The sequence below is a fragment of the Hippocampus zosterae genome, chromosome 12, assembly GCF_025434085.1.
Source record: "Hippocampus zosterae strain Florida chromosome 12, ASM2543408v3, whole genome shotgun sequence".
In the NCBI taxonomy this organism is placed as follows: domain Eukaryota; kingdom Metazoa; phylum Chordata; class Actinopteri; order Syngnathiformes; family Syngnathidae; genus Hippocampus; species Hippocampus zosterae.
In genome coordinates this window covers 17,648,441-17,670,871 of record NC_067462.1, presented here as the reverse complement: position 1 = coordinate 17,670,871, position 22,431 = coordinate 17,648,441, and the positions used below count along the sequence as shown (strand labels likewise).

Here is a 22,431-nt window from a genome sequence, read left to right as displayed (position 1 = left end):
AAGGAAGAAGAGTGACCCAACCCGAAACAGGGTGTCCACGTGGAATGAAAGTAGAAGGTCAAATCCTGGAAGCTGTTCAAGCACCATATTCTCCTCACTTCCTGTAGGTGGTGTAATGGCCACCAGCACGGGCCACACAGGAAGTGGTTACATCACATGGCGGCGACAGGACATTCCATCCCCCTTGCCGCCTCCGTATCACTAACGAGCTAATGAGCAAGGCACACAATTAAATTTAGTGTAAATGTGAATCGCGCGGAAGGCCCCGATTTCATGACTGTCATAAGGACAACCGAGGGGGTTGTCAAAAGTTGCGTGAGGGGAAACATGCGGGAAGTAGGAGGAGTAGAGGACACAGGCAAGTGTGCTGCGAGTCATTGAGAAATTGCAGTTATGGACTAAAGTATTCGGACAACAATGTGTTTTGAATGGTAGAGTAAGTATGGTTCATCCTTGATAGAGAGTGTACCTAAAACAGTTCCCAGAGGAACTTCACACAACATTTTCTCAGACTAATTGCAATTATTACAACACATTCATCCTACACCAAGTTAAAAGTGAACAGAATCGCGTAAAGGAACAGTAAGGTTCCACCTTTGTAGAAAATGAATGAATCTTGAACACTTGCCATGAGGAACACCACTCAAGATTGTATCTGACTGAGAGGACTGCTCACGACCTCTGTTCTAATTTTTTTCTTTTGGACATGTTCCCTCCACACTAAATTCATCCATGCCTGCCTAAGTAAGCCTTGCTGTATGCACAGGGAACAAAAAAAGATGATCTGCAAACATTTCCCACTAATTTGGAGGCATTGTTTGCAATGTCTTAAAGTTCGGGATTATGGTTGCAGGGTCAAGCCCAACCACCGATTGACTAATTAGAGGAGTGATTAAGATTTGGGTGACCAGAGTTGTACTTTTTGTGACCCAGTGAAGAGTCAACACAGAGACAGGTGTCGCACTTTCCTCCAGCCAATGTTCCATTTCCTGTTCTTGAACATTAGACCTTTCTCTCTTTTGCAGCAGTCATGTCTTTCTGTGATTCTATGAAAATTAAAATCGATGGTACTCAGTTTCCCTTGCCCGGACGCGGGTCACCGGGGCCCCCCTCTGGAGCCAGGCCTGGAGGTGGGCCTCGTTGGCGAGCGCCTGGTGGCCGGGCCTACACCCATGGGGCCCGGCCAGGCTCAGCCCGAAGAGGCAACGTGGGTCCCCCTTCTCATGGTCTCACCACCCATGGGAGGGGTGAAAGGGGTCGGGTGCAATGCGAGCTGGGCGGCAGCCAAAGGCGGGGACCCTGGCGGTCCGATCCTCGGCTGCAGAAGCTAGCTCTTGGGACATGGAATGTCACCTCTCTGGAGGGGAAGGAGCCCGAACTGGTGTGTGAGGCAGAGAAGTTCCGACTGGATATAGTCGGACTTGCCTCCACACACAGCCTAGGTTCTGGTACTAGTCCTCTCGAGAGGGGTTGGACTCTCTTTCACTCTGGAGTTGCTCACGGTGAGAGGCGCAGAGCAGGTGTGGGCATACTTATTGCCCCCCGGCTCAGTGCCTGTACATTGGGGTTCACACCGGTGGACGAGAGGGTTGCATCCCTCCGCCTGCGGGTAGGGAGACGGGTCCTGACTTTGTTTGTGCATATGCACCAAACAGCAGCTCAGCATACCCACCCTTTTTGGAGTCCTTGGAGGGTGTGCTGGAGAGTACTCCTGCTGGGGACTCCCTTGTTCGACTGGGGGACTTCAATGCTCACGTGGGCAATGACAGTGAGACCTGGAGGGGCGTGATTGGGAGGAACGGCCTCCCCGATCAGAACTCGAGTGGTGTTTTGTTATTGGACTTCTGTGCTCGTCACGGACTGTCCATAACGAACACCTTGTTCAAACATAAGGGTGTCCACATGTGCACTTGGCACCAGGACACCCTAGGCCATAGTTCGATGATCGACCTTGTGGTCGTGTCATCGGATTTGCGGCCGCATGTTCTGGACACTCGGGTGAAGAGAGGGGCGGAGCTGTCAACTGATCACCACCTGGTGGTGAGTAGGCTCCGATGGTGGGGGAAGATGCCGGTCCGTCCTGGCAGACCCAAACGTATTGTGAGGGTTTGTTGGGAGCGTCTGGAGGAATCCCCTGTCAGAAGGAGTTTCAACTCCCACCTTCGACAGAGCTTTTCCCATGTTCCAGGGGAGACGGGGGACATTGAGTCCGAGTGGACCATGTTCCGTGCCTCTATTGTTGAGGCGGCCAATCTGAGTTGTGGCCGTGAGGTGGTTGGTGCCTGTCGTGGCGGCAACCCTCGTACTCGCTGGTGGACACCAGCAGTAAGGGATGCCGTCAAGCTGAAGAAGGAGTCTTATCGAGCCTTTATGGCCTGTGGGACCCCAGAGGCAGCTGACGGGTACCGACTGGCCTAGCGGAACGCAGCTTTGGTGGTCGCCGAGGCAAAAACCTGAGCATGGGAAGAGTTCGGTGAGGCCATGGAAGCCGACTTCCGGACGGCTTCGAGGAAATTCTGGTCCACCGTCCGACGTCTCAGGAGGGGGAAGCAGTGCACCACTAACACTATGTACAGTGGGGATGGGGCGCTGCTGACTTCGACTCGGGACGTTGTGAACCGGTGGGCAGAGTACTTCGAAGACCTCCTCAACTCCACCAACATGCCTTCCTTGGAGGAAGCAGAGCCTGGGGACTCTGAGGTGGGCTCTCCTATCTCTGTGGTTGAAGTCACCGATGTGGTTAAAAAGCTCCTCGGTGGCAAGGCCCCAGGGGTGGATGAGATCCGCCCAGAGTTCCTCAAGGTTCTGGATGTTGTGGGGCTGTCCTGGTTGACACGCCTCTGCAACATCGCGTGGTCAACGGGGAGAGTGCCTCTGGATTGGCAGACCGGGGTGGTAGTCCCTCTTTTTAAAAAGGGGGACCGGAGGGTGTGTTCCAACTACAGAGGGATCACACTCCTCCCTGGTAAGGTCTATTCAGGGGTGCTGGAGAGGAGGGTCCGTCAGGAAGTCGAGCCTCAGATTGAGGAGGAGCAGTGTGGTTTTCGTCCCGGCCGTGGAACAGTGGACCAGCTCTACACCCTTAGCAGGGTTCTCGAGGGTATGTGGGAATTCGCCCAACCAGTCTACATGTGTTTTGTGGACTTGGAGAAGGCGTTTGACCGTGTCCCTCGGGGAGTTCTGTGGGGGGTGCTTCGTGGGTATGGAGTACCGAACCCCATGATACGGGCTGTTCGGTCACTATACCACCGATGTCAGAGTTTGGTCCGCATTGTCGGCAGTAAGTCGGAATCGTTTCCAGTGAGGGTAGGACTCCGCCAAGGCTGCCCTTTGTCACCTATTCTGTTCATAACTTTCATGGACAGAATCTCTAGGCGCAGCCGAAGCGTTGAGGGGGTCCGTTTTGGTGGCCTCAGTATTGCATCCCTGCTTTTTGCAGATGATGTGGTGCTGTTGGCTCCTTCAAACAGGGCTCTCCAACTCTCACTGGAGCGTTTCGCAGCCGAGTGTGAAGCGGTTGGGATGAAAATCAGCACCTCCAAATCTGAAACCATGGTCCTCAGTCGGAAAAGGGTGGAGTGCCCCCTCCAGGTCGGGGGGGAGATCTTGCCCCAAGTGGAGGAGTTTAAGTATCTTGGGGTCTTGTTCACGAGTGAGGGCAGGAGGGAGCGAGAGATCGACAGGCGGATCGGTGCAGCGTCTGCTGTGATGCGGACGTTGTATCGGTCTGTCGTGGTGAAGAAGGAGCTGAGCCGAAAGGCGAAGCTCTCAATTTACCGGTCGATCTACGTCCCAACCCTCACCTATGGTCACGAGCTATGGGTCGTGACCGAAAGAACGAGATCCCGGATACAAGCGGCCGAAATGAGTTTTCTCCGCAGGGTGTCCGGGCTCTCCCTTAGAGATAAGGTGAGAAGCTCGGTCATCCGGGAGGGGCTCCGAGTCGAGCCGCTTCTCCTCCACATCGAGAGGAGCCAGATGAGGTGGCTTGGGCATCTGATTCGGATGCCCCCTGAACGCCTCCCTGGTGAGGTGTTCCGGGCATGTCCCACCGGGAGGAGACCCCGAGGAAGACCCAGGACACGCTGGAGAGACTATGTCACCCAGCTGGCCTGGGAACGCCTCGGGATCCCCCGGGGAGAGCTGGAAGAAGTAGCTAGGGAGAGGGAAGTCTGGGCTTCCCTGCTAAAGCTGTTGCCCCCGCGACCCGGCCCCGGATAAGCGGTAGAAGATGGATGGATGTCTTTCTGTGGTGATGCCAATGAAAAGTTCTGACCACACTTTTGAGGTCTCACAGCGGGACATAATTTTACGTTATTGTATACTTTCCAATGAACAACAACAACAACAAAAAAAAACAGAGCATAGTTCCCATACAGAGTGGGAAAGTTGCTCGATAACCATTTGGTTATATTGTAACGTAGAGTTCTTTGGTTATTACTGCATTTTTTGCCCGCCTTTGACACCATCTGTGGCAGCAAAGAAAAAGATGCACGATGATGATGAATTTTTACAGGAGATACTGTATGAGAGACATTATTGAAGAATATCTGTGTGGAGTTGTGAATTGTAGGACGGGCATTAAATTGCAGACAATCACAATGTATCCCACCGAACATCCTGCAGCTTTTATCATCATTCCAATACACAAGTCAATGAAACACACAGCACTCGGTTGCTCTACCAGGCCAGAAATGAGAAAATAAATAAATAAATAGAGCCTCGCCAATAAATAAACACCTTTCGAGTCAATATGTGAAAAATGTTCTGTGGACAAGACGAAACTACCTGCATTAAATTTCCATCCATTTTCCAATCCACTTATCCTCACAAGGGTTACGGGGGTGCTGGAGCCTATCCCAGCTGTCTTTGGGCAGTTGGCGGGGGACACCCTGAACTGGTTGCCAGCCAATCGCAGAGCACACAGACACGAACAATCATCCACGCTCACACTCACACTTAGGGACAATTTAGAGTGTTCAATCAGCCTGCCATGCATGTTTTTGGAATGTGGGAGAAAACCCACGCAGGCCCCGGGAGAACATGCAAACTCCACACAGGAAAGCCGGAGCTGGAATTGAATCCAGTACCTCTGCACTGTGAGGTCGACGCGCTAACCACTGGACAATCGGGCCGCAGTATTAAGTTTGTCAAAACAATCACGACAAAAAAAGAGCAGCACAAAATACTGAGAGACGAAAAAATAACTAAAAAATAGCAGGGAATGGAAAGGGAGTGTGGTTTCTTGCAGTCTAAGTGTGAGAAGAACATTTGCTTAGCTACCGATGCCCTAAAAAGAATCCCTCTTCCTGCCAAGTGTTTTTTTGTTTTGTTTGTTTGACAGTCGCTTTCCTCCTTGAGCCTACTTTTGTGTGAGGTCATTGACATGCAGCATCCCACTCCACGGCGGGAATGCACAGAGGGAGCGACACCCCCTCTCTTCCCGCTAAGTCTTTGCTCTTAGCCTGCAAACACTTTTCATTCGTCAGCATAAAAGATGTGAACCCCAACTTTTTTGAGAGCCCCTCGTCCTTTCATTGGAGCCGCCATTCAGTAACAATGTCTCCCAAATCCGCTCTCTGAGGCCCCAATATACGTTTCCATCCCAACAGTCCCAGGAAAATAAACCCAATAAAAGGAAACGACACAAGGTTTAGAGGGCAGATTTCCAACTTGTACAAAGCCGCTCCCAAACATTTTCAATAAACCAAGGTCGCAATATTCATTTTAATGCTATGGCTAGCCATGAGGAAAGAAGAAAGAACACCCATTTAATTAGTATGCTTCTTCATGGTATACATAAAACAAAGACTTAGGTTCTAGCTAAGAAATCACTTCATCCGGGCTGGTTACCCCGAATAACTGGTGAGCGTTAACACTGTGGATTATTTGCAGCCACGTTCTTTATTTTTAATGTATGCAAGGCGACAGTGATGCGGAAATGTTACGGCTTAGCTTTTGCTGTCATTAAGGTAGGTTTCAGTTATGAGATATGGTAGAGAATGAGGAAATAAACACAAGCAGGAAAAATACTTGAAATTCTTTTCTTTGATCTTTTTTTTTTTAACCCATTAGGATTTTTTTGTTGTTCCAAGAAGCTACAGTACGTGTCGACTGCCAAGGCACTTTGCAGCATGGCAAAAATAAATATTCATCAAGTGAGGAGGAGAACATGTGCATGGACTCACCGTGTCGCCTATTTTTAAGTCGGCGCACTTCCAGAGGCCGGGTAGCGGTTCGCCATCCTGACAAGTGGCGGTGAAGGACAGGCTGAGGTCCTCAGGTTGGTCCCACACTGTCAGCTCCACTTTGGAGCGGATATTCTGTGAGGGCGAAAAAAAAGATTTGTATGCTCAAGTTTTACTACTCTTATAATCGGGAGAACGGGGAAAACGTGTCTAAGGTTTTAGGCTTGTCAGTCACAGTTTTTTATGGACTTGAGAGAACCAAAGGCTCTGCACATGGAAGCAGATTGAGCGTGTGACTGCTTAATGCACATCTGGAACCTTGCAACATATTTCATTCCATTTCTCATAACTGATTGTAAATCAATTGTAAATGTGTTCCAACGCTGGCTTTGTTGTTTTAATGGCAGAAGTCACGTTAACACAGTAAAACTCCACACAGAAGACCACACAGCTTTCCGGGTGTTATCAGTGCTACAGTTACGACTTAAGCCACTCAGCATTGAAAAGAAATAGAGGCCATAACCTCTGCTTGAATTCTGATGAAGACTAACCCCCAATAGTTGCTCAGACTGTCACAGAAGCCAAGCCACAATTAGTCACTCAAATAAATATAAAGGTGCCTCCCTTTTCCCATCAGGAAAACAAAAACAAAACATGTTGGAATTTTAAACTTGTCAGTCCAGAATTACAATTGTTTTTCACATGGACATCCTAGTTAACTGTTGAGTGCATTCAAGGGAGTAGCGAAATGTCCGGCCAACGAGGACATAGTCTTCATGTGCGTATGTGTCCAAGAGTAAAATAAGAATGAAGAGTAAAAGAGTAAAGAGTAAAATAATCGTTAGCTTCGCTGGTTTCATTCCGAATGTCGCTAAAATTTATTCCAGCGGTATCTCAGGACTGGCGACATTATGCCCAATAATCCACCGACGAAAACGGTGCGCTAACAATAATTTTAGGCTTCAAACAATAGTTTCCAACTCCCATTTCAATGTTGGACCATGTGGAAGGGTTGTAACAACAACCACGGACACGACGACACTTGTGTCGCTTGATGACATTGTGTCATAATCTTTGTTGTAGTATGGCAAATGGGCTCCAGCCCTACTATGCAGCCAAAAACAAGATTGGCAGGAAGGTCATTTGCAAAATATTGAAGTCTGTGCACAAATACAACAAATAGAAAAGGTAAAACAGAAGAATGTTTGATTATATTTCGATTGACTACGATGGTCCGCGTTCCGAAGCGCTATGTTTTATAAAACAAGGTGAGACTGCCCAGCCGGTCGAAAACAAATATGCGGAGAATGAAAGCTATTTCACTACATTCAAATAATGTCCTCCCTGCTGACAGATGCTTTGGCCACCATTTGCCTTAGATACCTGAGGTCATTATAACATTGTTAAAACAACAAATCTAATATTTTGCAATGTTTGCTATCATCATATGCGAGTGTGCCCTCCTCTGTGGTCTCAGTTGACCCTTCACACGCCCACAGCCCGCAGTAGCTTTGAGTTGCCGATTGCCTCACAGATAAATCAGGCGGTTACACAACAACGTCGTGCAGTCGCATCACTTTTGGCCATCGCAGCGCGAGGGATGCAGTTTGGCAGCTGGAATGTTAATAAGGCCATGAGTCAAAAGCGCCATTTCCTTCAAGCTGCAGTCACACAAACCCCGCCTGTCCCATTCTCCCGCCCAGAGGCCCAAAAACATCATTTGGCTCAGGCGGGGAGTGAAAGTACAACACCCACGCGGCAAAAACACGTAAGGGAAGGTCTGACAAGTTTTGAAAAATGGCAGTTACGTTAAAATCTTGAGGGCCAGACAGATAATTCTGCAGTCCATACACAACTGTACAAGAGAGCCCAATTATTAGAAAAAAATCTTAGCCTAATGGAGTGCAGTTCTAAACAAATCTTACTCATAAACACATTGATAAATACATTGTGCCATCGTTTATATTTTGCTGAGATTTAGAAATAAGTCATACCATATACTTGACACAAATCCCGACTTTACTGTCACTCCATGTGGTCTTATTTTCTATATTCACTTCACATGATCTCATTCAAACAGGCAAATCCAAATGTTTGCTACCGTGATGACAATCCCAGATTTTAAGCAACTGCCTGTGTGTCAGCTGGAGCCTCATAAACAAACCGTGTCTGCGTGCGTACTTGGGTCAAGACTTCAAAGACTTGAATTTGCCTCCTCACACAAATAGCGTAAGATATTTGTTCTCAACCCCATTTTCACTTGAGAATATACGACCAACATTGTTTAATATTATTCAACAAATACATTACAAAGTTAAGGCCTCCCCTCATCGACAAATGAGTAAATAAACATTCCCAGACACTGTTTATTTGCCCATTTTCAATGTTGTTTGTTGCGCGTAACTGAGAGCTTATCGCAGCCGGCTTGTGCGAAACATGGGATGCACACGATACTAGTCGCTAGCCAATTGCAGGGCACTCATAGACAAACGTTCACGTTCACCCCCCATGGATTCGTTTGTTTTACTTGCATGCATGCATGTTTTGGGAATGCTGGAGGAAGCTGGGGAAAACCCACGCAAACACAAGGAGAACATGCAAAAGCCACACAAGAGTTGAGATTGAAGTCTGGGATATCAGAGCACGAAGCCTGACATGCTAACCGCGAGTCCACCAGGCCGTCTGCCATTAGAGTGGTACCTCTACTTCGGAACGTCTCAATTTCAAGTTACGAAACATCTCTCAACAGGAAAATATTGCCTCGTTACAAAAAAAAAATGTCAAGATACGAAAGGTAAAAAAATACAGTATGGGTGGCTAGTCGCAGCTCTGAGTTTCCTGAACGCAACATACTTATAGCTGCTCTGCCATTGATTGTTACCTAGCATCTTCCTGGCATCCCTTTGCTAAGATCTCTACCATATCTGTCAATGTATGTAGATAGAGAGATACTGTATGTGTCTATGCAGAGTCTTCGTCATTCGCCCCTTGGGCCACGAGGTGATCCGATTGTTTTACGTAAATGTGAATCACCCAGAAAAAGTGTTCACCAGTTGGGCGATCGCTCACCATGCTGACATTTGGACATTTTCGAAGGATTGTTAAAATCCGAACATCCTTGGATCAGTTCTTTACAAAACGCCAGGCAAAAACCACTTCTGAGAGAGAACATGAACTAAAGAAGGCAAAAAACACTGAGGACCCAGTTAAAAGTTAAATGACCATTTTAATTCTTTACTCTATTCTTTCTTTTTTACATTATGCACAACTCTCATTTATTGTGCAATAATCTAATTGTAACATGTATTTGTTGCATATTTTGATGCATTTTTAGGCTTTAGAAAACATTTCGGTCTGAATTTGGGGGGTGGGGGGGGGGCTGGGCTTGGAACGGATTTGGGCATTTGCATGGAAAATGCATCTCTACTTACAAAATTTTCTAGTTAAGAAATTTCTTCCGGAACCAATTAATTTCGTAAATAGAGGTACCACTCTATTTCATCTTGATTTTGCAACGCCAAAACAGGAAGCTGCGAACGTACATTGTAGGCTGCGATGATGAGCTGGATGACGTTCTTTGAGTCCTGGTCGAGGATCTCCACTGTCGTTCCCGGTATGAGTGCTGTGAAATTCTTTTCAGGATGTGGAATTAAAAGGAAAATAAAAGGAACAGGAAATTTGCAACATTAGAAGGCAAGTGATGTAGTCACAAACGTAAAAATAAAAGAAGGTAATCTACCTTATAAATAACATACAACCGCTTGGTGACAGCAAATATGAGGAAAATGTTGTTTTCTGCCAGTTTCTCGCCCAGAAGTCCCAGAGAGGGATAATCCTGCATGGAGAGAGATACATCAAGCCTCGCTAATCGGAATGCTAAGCTAACTGTGCTGCTTTTACTGACAATCTGAAAAAGACAAATATAAACAGAGATTAAAGACTATAGCTCACATTGAAGGCTTGTTTTGATGGGACGCGTTTGAGTGGTCAGATTTCATTTAATTTAAGATGGGATGAGGCTCAGCATGCTTGCAGGATTCAATCATCAAATACCAGAGAGGTGACTCGAACCCCAAAAACAAGCTGCAGTATTTCTCACAGAGAATCTTCATCAAGCCTGCTGACACCTCTTAGCTTGCATTGTTGATCAATTCTTGGCTGCCGTTCAAAGCTACTACTATTTAATGTGGGGCTGTTTGGAATTATGCGTCCATAGGCCAAAGGCTGATAAACATCATTTGGTGAGCAGTCTTTTGATATTGGTGGCATGAGAGGACAATATAGAAAAATGACGCGCACAGGGTCGTCCGCATGATATTGATTAGTTTGACTGTGTGAGAGTCCTTTGTGTGTGATTTTTTTAAAAGCCAACTCATACATGGGGGAGACTTGACTTCCTCATGGCAGTACTGTAGTAGATGATACTGTGACCGTAAATAGCAGTCAAACCTTCGTAGCAGGAGATGATTAGTACTTATGGTCTCCCATCAAGTCTTCTTCGCAACAGTTGGTGACAGGAAGACCCTAAGTACAACCTTCGGAGTACTAGTAGTACCTTTCTCATAGTATGAGGAAAACGTGATTAGTACTTATGGTCTCCCGATTGTCGACAGCCATCATGAGGACTAGAATAGTTAATTTTTTTGAAGTGTGCATTTACAAGTCAACACTTCATTTTGTGGTTTCACTTTTGGGTGGCTGCTGCGAGAAGTACGCGTGTGTGCCAGTTTCTCCTCTCTGCAATTACTTCCAAAAGCAAGTGTGTGTGATATTTATATGTGAAAGGCTATTTTAAAAAAACAAAGAGTCACTGGCACTTCTTTTCCTGCTGAAGTTCATCTCTCTTATCATCCTAGACCAGTGGTTCTTAACCTTTGTTAGATGTACCAAATTCATATGCACGTTCACCTAAACCTTCATTACTGAAAAAGAAAATCTGATTCAAGAAGTGTTCCTTCAGTTTTGCCGGTGCGAGACTCAAGTTGCTCAACTTGACATGACAAATTATGCAGATAGGATGCTGAGCCCCATCACTTTCTGTGAATGATGCCTGTGAATCCGTGCGGTACATATTTGTCCGACCACTTGTTTTTTGTTTTTTTTTTTTTTGCTTGACATAGAATGTATTAAAACATTCTACAAAAATCACATGTACTTTCACGGCAGTCACGCGTTCACTACTGAGTGAACTAAATTTCCCGCTGCACTGATTGCACAAGCAATATAATGTGATCATCTGCAGCAAGTGATGGCCAAGTGGGCATGTCGTAACTAATTGACATGTTGAGTCATGTGTGTCTTAACCCCCATGGCAGAGGCTCAGTCGAACCCCTGAGACCGATTCACCGAACACCTGGGGTTCAATCGAACCCAGGTTAAGAACCGCTATCATAGATGCTGTCCTTCTTTCGACAGCAAAATACTTAAAGCTAAATCAGAATTGCCTCTTCTGGTCCTAGTCAAACTCTGCACATTTCACCTCACTCGCTTTAATCCATCAACAATTGATTCCACACAAATCTACGAAATTCTTATGGAAAAGCACAATCATGCACTAACGATGGAGAAGGTCTCGTCTCTTTACCAAGCGAGTGGAGGCGCTGTACTCATTGTTGTCATTTAGGTGACAGCGGCCGTCATGAGGCTGCACGATGCCACCGAGACGGCCATCCAGGGCCAGGTGGGGCACGTCATCTGTGGCGAACACGAGCAGGTGGTATGCCTCCTTCCTCCAGCCAATCTCCTCCTGCACACAGAATAACACACCCCTACAGATTTCTGCACTCTGTGAGTCCATTTATGTTATAATATCAACATGACCATATTAATTTTAACCTATGATAATTTGAGCACTTTTTTTTAGACAACACATGAATTAATGAGGTAACAGTTTCCAGAGCCCCAATATTCTAACGAGCAAGTTTAGACAAGTCTATAACCACTTGCTTCAGATTGCCACACCCATCCATCCACAACAAAGTTCTTAGGTCCAGTGCACGAAAGGGTCTCTTGTAGCTGCGCTGCAGATGTGTGCTTTGCTCCCTCACGTTGTTTAACTACTAGGCTCTATGCATCCCGCAAGGAAAGGTCAAAGCCGGTTCTGTATCTCTGTTTTTGTTTCGCTCTTGAGACAGCACTCACTGGTGATACAGTGAAACTCCTCTGCAACGAAATCATGTTTGCAGCAAGAAATTTTTCACAACAGGTGGTTTTTCACTGTAGGAAATTTGATCTCAGATGTTAACACATACACACACACAAACGTATGTGTACATGCACACAAAAACGCATGTGTACTCTTTATTTTTATTCCAATAGGGCATTAAATATGAGCATGAGAAAGAAATAAAGGGAAAGAAATTGCGAAATTTACAATCAGCATTCACTTTCACTTACATATATTTCTTGGACAATGTTTTATTTTGCTTCTTCCGTCTTTCATTTTGATCACTTTAACCCTCTCTTCCAGTGTCAGAGCTCTTGTCTTAGCTGCTTGATATCCAAAAGTTCAGTTTTGTAGCCATTTTAGCAATGCAAGGTTCTTGCTGCGTCTGAAACTAACAATAACAAATACTTCTTGGACTACTTCGCATGTGTAAACCAGTGTTGTGGTTGCTGTTGCTGTTTCCGAACGAAGCAGTAGGATTAGACTTCGTTGTAGTGAATCTCGCCGCGAGGCAAGAGCAGAGAAAAAGATTTTGTATAACGCAACAGGGTTTTTTTTCATCATATCGGGGGCAGGAAAGTGGGAATGGTGTTAATGCATGAATATTTTTTCACACTAGGCGGTATTTTCGACCATGTAGGTTTCATTGTAGAGGAGTTCCACTGTCGTATGACCAAGGCAATCAAGAAAATGTAAAAAAAAAAAAAAAAACAGATCAAAAGAACTGTGTCAATAATTCATCGTCTAACTTGGTGATTTTTTTCTTTCCACTGGATCGGTTCATCAAAATCAACCAATGAATAAGGAAAAAAAATACCCATTTTATACAAAAGATGACTTTCAATGGAAGAGCTGCAGCCCTTCCTTTTTCCACTCTTGAGTTAAAGTTAATGAGCCATAAATGTTTTTTTCAAGTGTTTTATTTCTTTATAAGCGTGTGTTTTTTACTTTTCCATATATTGTATGATAGTGATTTGTAACCACACTGGTAAAAAAAAGAAACCAAAAGGGAAGTGTAACTTAATTTTAGAGACTGCTTAATCACTTTTCCATTCTTCTGAATCAGAAACATTACCTCTATTTATAATTTTTTCCCGTTGCAAACGGTTGTCACTGAACCAACCAAATTTATAACTTGAGGTTCCAAAAGGAGAAGAGAAATGAAACCACTCTGCGTCCACATTTACTGCCAACATTTATCCACATGCCAAGTCAAGACCTTGAAGACTCTGACACAGATTGAGAGCCAACTCACAAACACAAATGTGTGTGCGGATGTGTTGAAGGTCGGGGAGTAAAATAAAAAAAAAGAAAGAAGAAGAAGAAGCCAGGAGCCGTATCTATTGCAAACAATAAAAAGTGCTTGGACAACAAAAGAATATTTCTTTCAATGGCTATGTAATGCATGAAAAGTTCAAAATAAAAGTAATTAATCAGAGGTGCCTTGGGGGAGGCCTTCGCTGAGGCTTTTAATTACAAGGCAGCAGCTACTTGGAGGAAGTCCCTGCGTGTCTTGTGTAGCGAGGAACATAGACAGGGAGGAGGATGAACAAGGATTGACCCGTCTCTGCAAGACAGCTGCAACAGAATGCACTTCCTGTCCCACCCTCCCGTGATGCTTTTAATTAACAAGCAAAGAGGCCAGCTGCTTGTCATGGGGGCTTCTTACCAGATTCTTGCCATGTCACTGAAATTTGAGCTGCCACGATGTATTTATTTTATTCTCACAAAAAACACTATAACCTGCACTACATGACGTTTTCTTCATATCCGAGTGAACTAGCAACACGCTCCACCAAATGTGGGGCAAATACCACAGATACCAAATGAAAACCCCTGAACTGTCAACTGATGCTAACCAACAGTCTTATTCAGGTTAGCAGCCATGTTTTTCATTTACTTGTTTCACTTGGAAGGTCCAAGTTGGACATTTCCTAAATCCAGGTCACGCAACATAAGTACACTTGTTAAAACAATTCTGTTTGTGACTTAAAAAGGCCGAAAACAATCGATAGAGACACTGAAAAAAACATTTAGATGATTTTCAGTTGCACATGATTAAACCGTTTATTTTTTTAGGAAAATATGGGAAGAATCCGTTTATCACATTTTAATCATGTGCAAACAAAGCACATGAACTAAGTGAATCCAAAGGATTTTTTTTTCAGTGAATGAGATCGACGGGTTGCGTTTCACCTTACAAACCGCCGCCTGTAGAATAGCATCAAATCCGCCCTCGGGCGCGTCCCGGTTGCGGGAGACCATTTGCTTCTGCACCTCCTCATTGAAGCGGTCCACTTTGTCTGTCAGCGACAAGATGTGGCGAAAGCCGAATGTGGGCACGCAGTTTGGGAATAGTTTGTACCTAGGGCGGGAATGAACAACAACAGGAGTGCAATTAAACAAATAAGGCGTGCAATGGTATTTATTTTTTTTAATCAGTGCAGGGTCAAACTACTTTCACTTATCGACAATATGATGTTACTGTGCTGCTTTGTGCATGGCTGACACACACGCGCGTGCGCACACACACACACACACACACACACACATACATATGTAACCTACATAGCTAGTGATGCACACTGGCTGCACTGAACTTTCACCCCTAGGGCAAACAAACATGGAGGAAGTCCATATTCTGTCCTCCACAGAAAAGAGGGTGGGTGAGCTTTCGAAGAGGACTTTGTTCACTGGGCATTGTAAAACATGAAGCACAAACAATGCACAATGATGCTGTATTCAACCGGCTTTTTAGTTTTTTTGCATTAAAGGTTGAGTCCATAGTTACACAAGTTGTATTTCATTGTACTGCTGATGAGGAATACAGTACTGTACATCCTGAAAGTATTGCGATATATTCATCTTTTCCACGTTGTTAGAGCCTCATTCAAAACTGTTTTTTACCCTCACAGTTCTACACAGAAATTCATAATTAAAAAAAAAAAGTCTCCAATGTATTTGAAACTAAAATTGAAGAGTCATTGTGCAAAAGTAGCCCTGAAAGACTGAACAAAAACAAACGCAACACTTTTGTTTTTGCTCCAATTTGCAGTGTCATTAGCTGAACTATTGGATCTTCTTTCATCTTTCAGCAGGACAACAGCTCCTAAGCACACAGCCGAGATCTCAAAAGAGTGCCTTAAGGACAACTCTGTGAGTGTCCTTGAGTGAACAAGCCAGTGCCCAAATGCGAATCTGCCTGAGCATCTCTGGAGATGCATGTAGCCATGCTCCCCATCTAACATGATGGAGAATGAGAGGAGCTGAAAAAAGAACGGTCGAAAATGCCCCAAAATAGGTGGGCCAATCTTGTTGCATCATACTCCACACTAATATATATATAATATATATATATATATATATATATATATATATATATATATATATATATATATATATATATATAGGCGGCCCGGTAGTCCAGTGGTTAGCACGGCGGCTTCACAGTGCAGAGGTACCGGGTTCGATTCCAGCTCCGGCCTCCCTGTGTGGAGTTTGCATGTTCTCCCCGGGCCTGTGTGGGTTTTCTCCGGGTGCTCCGGTTTCCTCCCACATCCCAAAAATATGCATGGCAGGCTGATTGAACACTCTAAAATTGTCCCTAGGTGTGAGTGTGAGCGTGGATGGTTGTTTGTCTATGTGTGCCCTGCGATTGGCTGGCAACCGATTCAGGGTGTCCCCCGCCTACTGCCCGGAGACGGCTGGGATAGGCTCCAGCACCCCCCGCGACCCTAGTGAGGATCAAGCGGTACGGAAGATGAATGAATGAATGAATGAATGAATATATATATATTATATGTACACACACACACACACACACAGTAGAGAATGTTTTTCCCTCAGCAGTGATGCCTTAGCCATGTTCGTAACTCAAAACACCTCAAATCATCTTTCCTCACTAAAATGAATGGAAATGCCATTAAGCTGCTGCAACCTTCCCCCCCCCCCCCCAAAAAAAAAATTAAAATATGTTGTCAGGTTTTTTAAAATGAGAAAAATTGAACTGAATAAAACAAAAGGATTTAAAACGTACAGTTGAGTCATTATGACACTTCTCCTTCAATGGATATTTTTCATTTGTAAAGCGCTCTTTTATAGCTGCAGTTGTTTTGAAGGTGCTATATAAAAATACAGTATGTCTTGTATTATTATGGTTTGTGTGCCTTGGCCACATAGTACAGATGTACAGCACAGTACTTTAGACTCAGCTCCTCACTTCTCAGTAGAGCATTAAAGTTATGCTTTGCAGAGGATAAAAACTTAATGTGTTTGAGGATTGTTATGTTGTCTACAAGTGTTGTTGTTTGTGTTCAGGGTTCTGTTTCTAAAAAGGGCACACCATTGCCACATGGATGCTAATTACTAACCTGTGCGCCTATACAGTTTACGATTGTATATTAGCATTGAGGTAACAAAGGTTCAATGGTTGTTTGACAGTAACCTTCAGCTAAGATTGACAATAAAATTATTGGAGCCTCTTTTGAGAAGAATATTTACCACTTATGTGGGCTAAACTGCCGATTGCTGTCAAATGAGTTGAGTCACCTCCCGCCATGCAGAATTTGCAACTCAAAGCACACAAAAAACGTCTGCCCGACGGCTCGTATCTCAAAAAACACACATGTCTGTTCAACTGTTTCTCAAGGCACCACTATTTGCGTATTCTACAATTTTACAGGCACCTACCCATTGCATGGGTTCTCCTGATACTTGGACGCTGTGTAGGAAAAGGGCGACATGTTTTTGTCCACAAAGGAGCCGAAACCCAGACGGAAGTTGCTGGTGAGCTTGCCCATTTCCAGTGCCAGCTTAGTGCCCAGGTTGCGAATTGTGTCCAGATCGTCCTTCATGGACAGTGAGAGGTCCATCAGGTAGTAGAGGTCCACTGGGTAGTCCTCCACCTGGCGCACCTGTAGCCCAAACCACGTCCGCTCACCTGCATGCAAAGTACAAAATCAATCCATAAGCGAGGTCATCCTTTAACTATCTGCTTGAGCAAAATGCTCAGCGCATTTTCATTCTGGTTGTAACCAACCTGACTGGATTGAGCTAAATCTGAAGAGCATGCTAATTCAATGCTCCGCCAAACAGGAAGTCAGAAATTCACATAATCAACATCTCACATTTGACTGGACATCATCTCGCTTCCTGAAGTAATGTTGACGGGGAGAAATGTGTTTTTCAATCAACCTATCTGAAGCCTTATTGAACATACAAACATTGTAATGCGTTATGAAATGTGGGCTACCAAAAGGGTCTGTGGATTTGCATCAAATCACCTGAAAGTCAAAGAAAGGTGTGACGTACATAGATGGGATCAATAGTCTAGTCCCAGTGGAAATATTTAAAATTATTAGAGCCACTTGCCATTTATTAGGGTGCTTAAATAATACCATTTCTCACCTTTTCGTGGCACCCACTGCGGGAAAGGGTCCAGGATGGAGCTTACACATAGTAAGGGGCTGGTTGCGGAGCTATCTAACGGGATAGAGCCTACTGCTTTTCCCTGCTGGTTTTGACGTAAAGTAGGCAAGATGTTTATGTCACCATTTCAATAGAAAGCCTTGGCTTTGCTTTTAGAGGTGACCTCCAGGCCATTGTGAAATGGCCTTTACATATTTCAACCATTTGTTTAAGGATCATAGTTTAAAAACTTGGGGCGGGGAGTAAGGGGTAAGAAAAATACGATAAATTGTTTTTAGAATTGCTGAAAGGGAATACAAAATACAAACCAAACAGATTCACGTTGTTTTCTTTTCTATATGGGGTTGTTGAAGGTTGAATTTGACATTTTATCACCTGGTCGTAAGCTGAGTGAGATCCTCTGAGGTCTAATCTGAACCACGTCCTGCTGGGTCAAGCCGGACCCCTTGGAGCTCAGAGGCATGTTTTGCTGCACCGTGATGCTGCTAGTCGGATATTCGACAAACCGGCTCTGGCAGCCCCTCTTGTGCAGATTTTGAACAAAGTCGCAGCGTGACGTCAGGGTGCGGCCCCTCCCAAAATCCTGCATTACAAACGCGGAAAACAATACAGTAATAAGTTGCATTACCAATGCAAATATGATTCCTAAAGATAATACAGTGAAACTCCTCTACAACGAAATCATGTTTGCAGCAAGAACATTTTCACAACATGGGGGTTTTCACTGTAGAAAATTTGATCTCAGATGTATACACACACACACACACACACAATCATATGTGTACTCTTTATTTTTATTCCAATAGTGCATAAGTATGAGGACACACTTATTTGACACTTCATATCGTCATTGTAGCATGAAAAAAGGGAAAGAAATTGTGAAATTTACGATCAGCAATCACTTTCACTTACATCAATTTCTAGGATAATGCATTTTATTTTGCTGGCTCCATCTTTCATTTTGATTACTTTTACCCTCTCTTACAGCATCAGAGCTCTTCTTGTCTTAGCTGGTTGACATCCAAAGGATCAGTTTTGTAGCCATTTTAGCAATGCAACGTACATGCTCGTCTGAATCTAACAATGACAAATACTTCCTGTACCCGGTGGCATTTCTTTTCACCATCTCACTGTCTCCAATTCAACCTCCCCTCGATCGCCACCCAAGACAGCGTTGCTCAGCTAATGTCATGCAATGAACTTTTAAGCCAGCCACGGGATGCTTCATAGTCCTCGATGGCCATAGTTAGCTCTCGAAGGCTAAAAACCGTACGCTAACTGGAGCGCTTCTCTCTCATTAGCGCTCCAGTTAGTGTTCCCAACAGCGCCGACATCTCCACTGAACAAAACGGGGTTGTGAAAAATGCTGCCTTGCCGAAGGCTGCCTACTCTGCCGCCATCTACATGGGCGAAAATATCCCCTAATGTGAAAAAATCTTCATGCATTAACACTATTCCCATTCTACTGTCCCCCATACGACGAAAAAATACCCTGTTGCGTTATACGAAATAACAACAATTTCAAATAACAATTTCAAACAACAAATAATACGCAACATACTCGTAGCTTTTCAAGGAAAATGCTTTACTTGTAATGCGAGGAAACATTCGTTTACAACGCAACAGGGTTTTTTTTCGTCGTATGGGGGGCAGTAGAATGGGAATGGTGTTAATGCGTGAATATTTTTTCACATTAGGGGGTATTTTCGCCCATGTAGATGGCGCCCGAGTAGGCAGACTTCGGCAAGGCAGCCTTTTTCACAACCCCGTTTTGTTCAGTGGAGATGTCGGCGCTGTTGGACAGTCGGCGTTGGTGCAGCTGGATGGATGGCTGCTGAAGTTGAGGATGAGGAGAGAGAGGAGCGTCGGTTCAGAGCGCCAATGCGTATTTCGAAGCGAGAGTCGCCGCTCTCAGGGAGGAGAACTGAACCAATCTCTTTTTTTCGTCAATGGATGCTACAGCTACTTGTTGACTTTGAAACTCAGCTTGTAGCCGACGTGTGCACATTTTGAGCATTAAGTCTCTGATCCACTGGTTAAAGGACACTTTGATTCTCTCCTCTTTCATCTTGAACTGTTTCAAACAACAAAGCGTGTGACGGAAAAGTGGTTACGAATGCACGACTGTCCGTGTTTTATGTTATGTGTTGTGTTTATTATATTACTTTATGTTAACTGTTTTGTTAAGTGCTTTGTTACAGCTGCCGCTGTTGTGAAAGCGCTATATAAATCAGCATGTATTGTATTGTAGGTTTCGTTCTAGAGGAGTTTCACTCTAGTGACCTATTATACAGTACCTCTTGTGCGCACCAGGCGCAACTGGGGTGAATCAGGAGGCATTCTTCACAAGAAGTTGCGCTGCCACTCATACACACATTAAGACCTAAAGGAGAAGTTGTGTTGATTGTAGTGTCATAAACAAATCATGGTACTTTAATTGAATTCTAGTGCAGTGATACTGCTGTATGACTCCATCAGGAGCCTAGAACAATTTCCCAATACAATACTTCCATTGTGAAAGCTAATCTTTAAACTTTTATTGACACAGTGTCCGGGAGATATTGTTTGACGTTCTAGAAGAGTACACATTAATCCTGGTGCTGATGACCACAGTTGTCAGTAGCAGTGTTTTGGGCTGACTCACATGAGGATAGGTGAACTCATTTGAATGCATGGCTGCTATTTGGCATGATGTTTGACACTAATACAGCATTTTTAAAATATTATTTGACGCTCCGGTGCGATGTTTGATATTGTAAATATCGAGTTTATGTAAGGCGTTTTCCTTACAGATGTGTATAAAAATTGGAGGGGTCGGGGGGTGTTTGTATTTGAGTAATGGCGAGCGTGCCAGCTAAAGACAGGTCTACAGTACGCGATGCAGTTCACCGTCAAAATTAAAAATTAAAGCAACAGACGATAAGCCCCACCATTTGTTACTGAATTTCCCCCACGTATGTTTTTTTTTCTAACCTAAGAATTAATACGATGTTTTTAATCCCTGGGAGGCAAATTACCCCAAAACCTCGATTGAAATTCAAGAAATTTACAGTTTCGGTCTTTGCCCAATGACATAGACGAATTTACTGACGTTTGTGCGTTTGCTTGCCGGAAATAATGTAGGATGTTTAAAGGGTTTACTGTGTTGGAGCAGAGATTCTGACACTGGTGTCGCGAAATAAGGTAACCAAATAATTGTGTTGCTCTTTCGGTGACATTTAGTGCAACATTTACTTGTCTGTCAGTGTCAATCACAAGTGAGCATCTTTCCAAATTATTTTATTTTGCAGTTGTTCAGATTACGCCGAATTTTCGGTCTCCATCTTAACACAATCGTTTACCGATATTACAAAAACTAAAATATGCTTTTTTCATGAAGCAATAATGTTATTGTCTTACCTGTAGATGTGTGCAGGAATGTGTGCAGCAGATAGCAGCACACAGCAGCTCTCCACACGCGTGTCGCCGGGTTCCACATGGCGTCACTCGGCGTGTTTACGGTGCAATCACCGCCTCCCTCACACCACCCCCCGAAATCGTAGCTCGCAGCCCGACCGTCAGAACCTCTCAGGACTGCTTCCGGTCCAGCTAGTCGACTGTTTACACTTCATGGCGACGAGTCGTGCGCGTCAACGACAGGTTGCCATTGTTGATCCGCTCCTCGATTCACTTGTGACGCCTCGGGGAGCTCGTTTCCACGTCCCCGTCTGCTTTCAGCCATGCAGGCGGCTGTCGAGCCGCTGCGTGGATTTCATGTCGGTCTCGCGCAAACAGTTTTTTTTAGACAAGATGGAAGCGGAGACTGCAAGGCGTCAAATCTTAATAGGAGTTGCACATCTCCAAACTTAATGGTTCAGATATAATCTCGCTCACTTTGTCGGCGTCCCAGTTGAGACTCCACCTCTTAACCCCCTCCCTACTCGACAGGATTTGTTAACCCGTCAAGCTAACAATCACTGTGCTGACACCTACTGGTGGGTTCGAGACAACGGGTCTCTACGAGCATTCGATGAAAGGAATACAATTGGAATTCCCTTTGACCCTTTATGTTTCGACGTCAGGTCCGTTTTTACCCCAAGAATCTCATCATAATTGCTTTATATTGTTTTATTTTAAATCGTATGAACAGCCTTCCTGACATAAAATAGTGATTACTCAATAAAAAGAGTGTTTTTGTTTCACTGAATTGTATTTGATTTAAACAAACATACCGTCTGTCAAATTGCTCCACATAATAAATATAAAAATGAAGGAAATATTTTTGCAAACTCCACACAGGAAGGCTGGAGCTTGCTATTCCCTCATTCCAATATTCTGGACTACATTTACTGCAGTTTTTTTGACCATATTACACAATATTCTGATCATTAAACAAGTTATTTAATTCCACAAGTCCCGTAATCATGTAAATCTATAATCAGATGGTGGCACAAAACCATGAAATGATTCCAAAATAAATTGCAAATACGATGGTGAAACTAACCACAAAGCAATTCTTGACTGCGATGATCTACAAGCATCAGAATTCAAGAATTGCCTTACGTCTATGACTGGCGGTTGTTCGCTAATGAAAGCAGTGCTTTTAAATCTTTTGTGTTGATATGTTGTTGATAATCGATCTATAAGATCATCAGAAGCATCATTAAAATC

General features: G+C 44.3%; 1 protein-coding gene across 1 annotated transcript in view; it reads right to left on the bottom strand.

The window, feature by feature from the left end:
- itgb5 (integrin, beta 5) overlaps positions 1-21,685 on the bottom strand; it is a 44,780-nt gene extending 23,095 nt beyond the window's left edge. The window contains exons 1-9 of the mRNA XM_052081845.1: positions 21,181-21,685; positions 20,079-20,164; positions 18,157-18,364; positions 17,044-17,293; positions 14,551-14,719; positions 11,773-11,934; positions 9,928-10,023; positions 9,731-9,820; positions 6,189-6,323 (exon numbers count right to left, since the gene is read on the bottom strand). Coding sequence (XP_051937805.1) covers positions 6,189-6,323; positions 9,731-9,820; positions 9,928-10,023; positions 11,773-11,934; positions 14,551-14,719; positions 17,044-17,293; positions 18,157-18,364; positions 20,079-20,164; positions 21,181-21,259 — 1,275 coding nt within the window. The 5' untranslated portion in view covers positions 21,260-21,685. The remainder of the gene's footprint in view (positions 1-6,188; positions 6,324-9,730; positions 9,821-9,927; positions 10,024-11,772; positions 11,935-14,550; positions 14,720-17,043; positions 17,294-18,156; positions 18,365-20,078; positions 20,165-21,180) is intronic.
- Between the last annotated feature and the right edge of the window lie 746 nt (positions 21,686-22,431).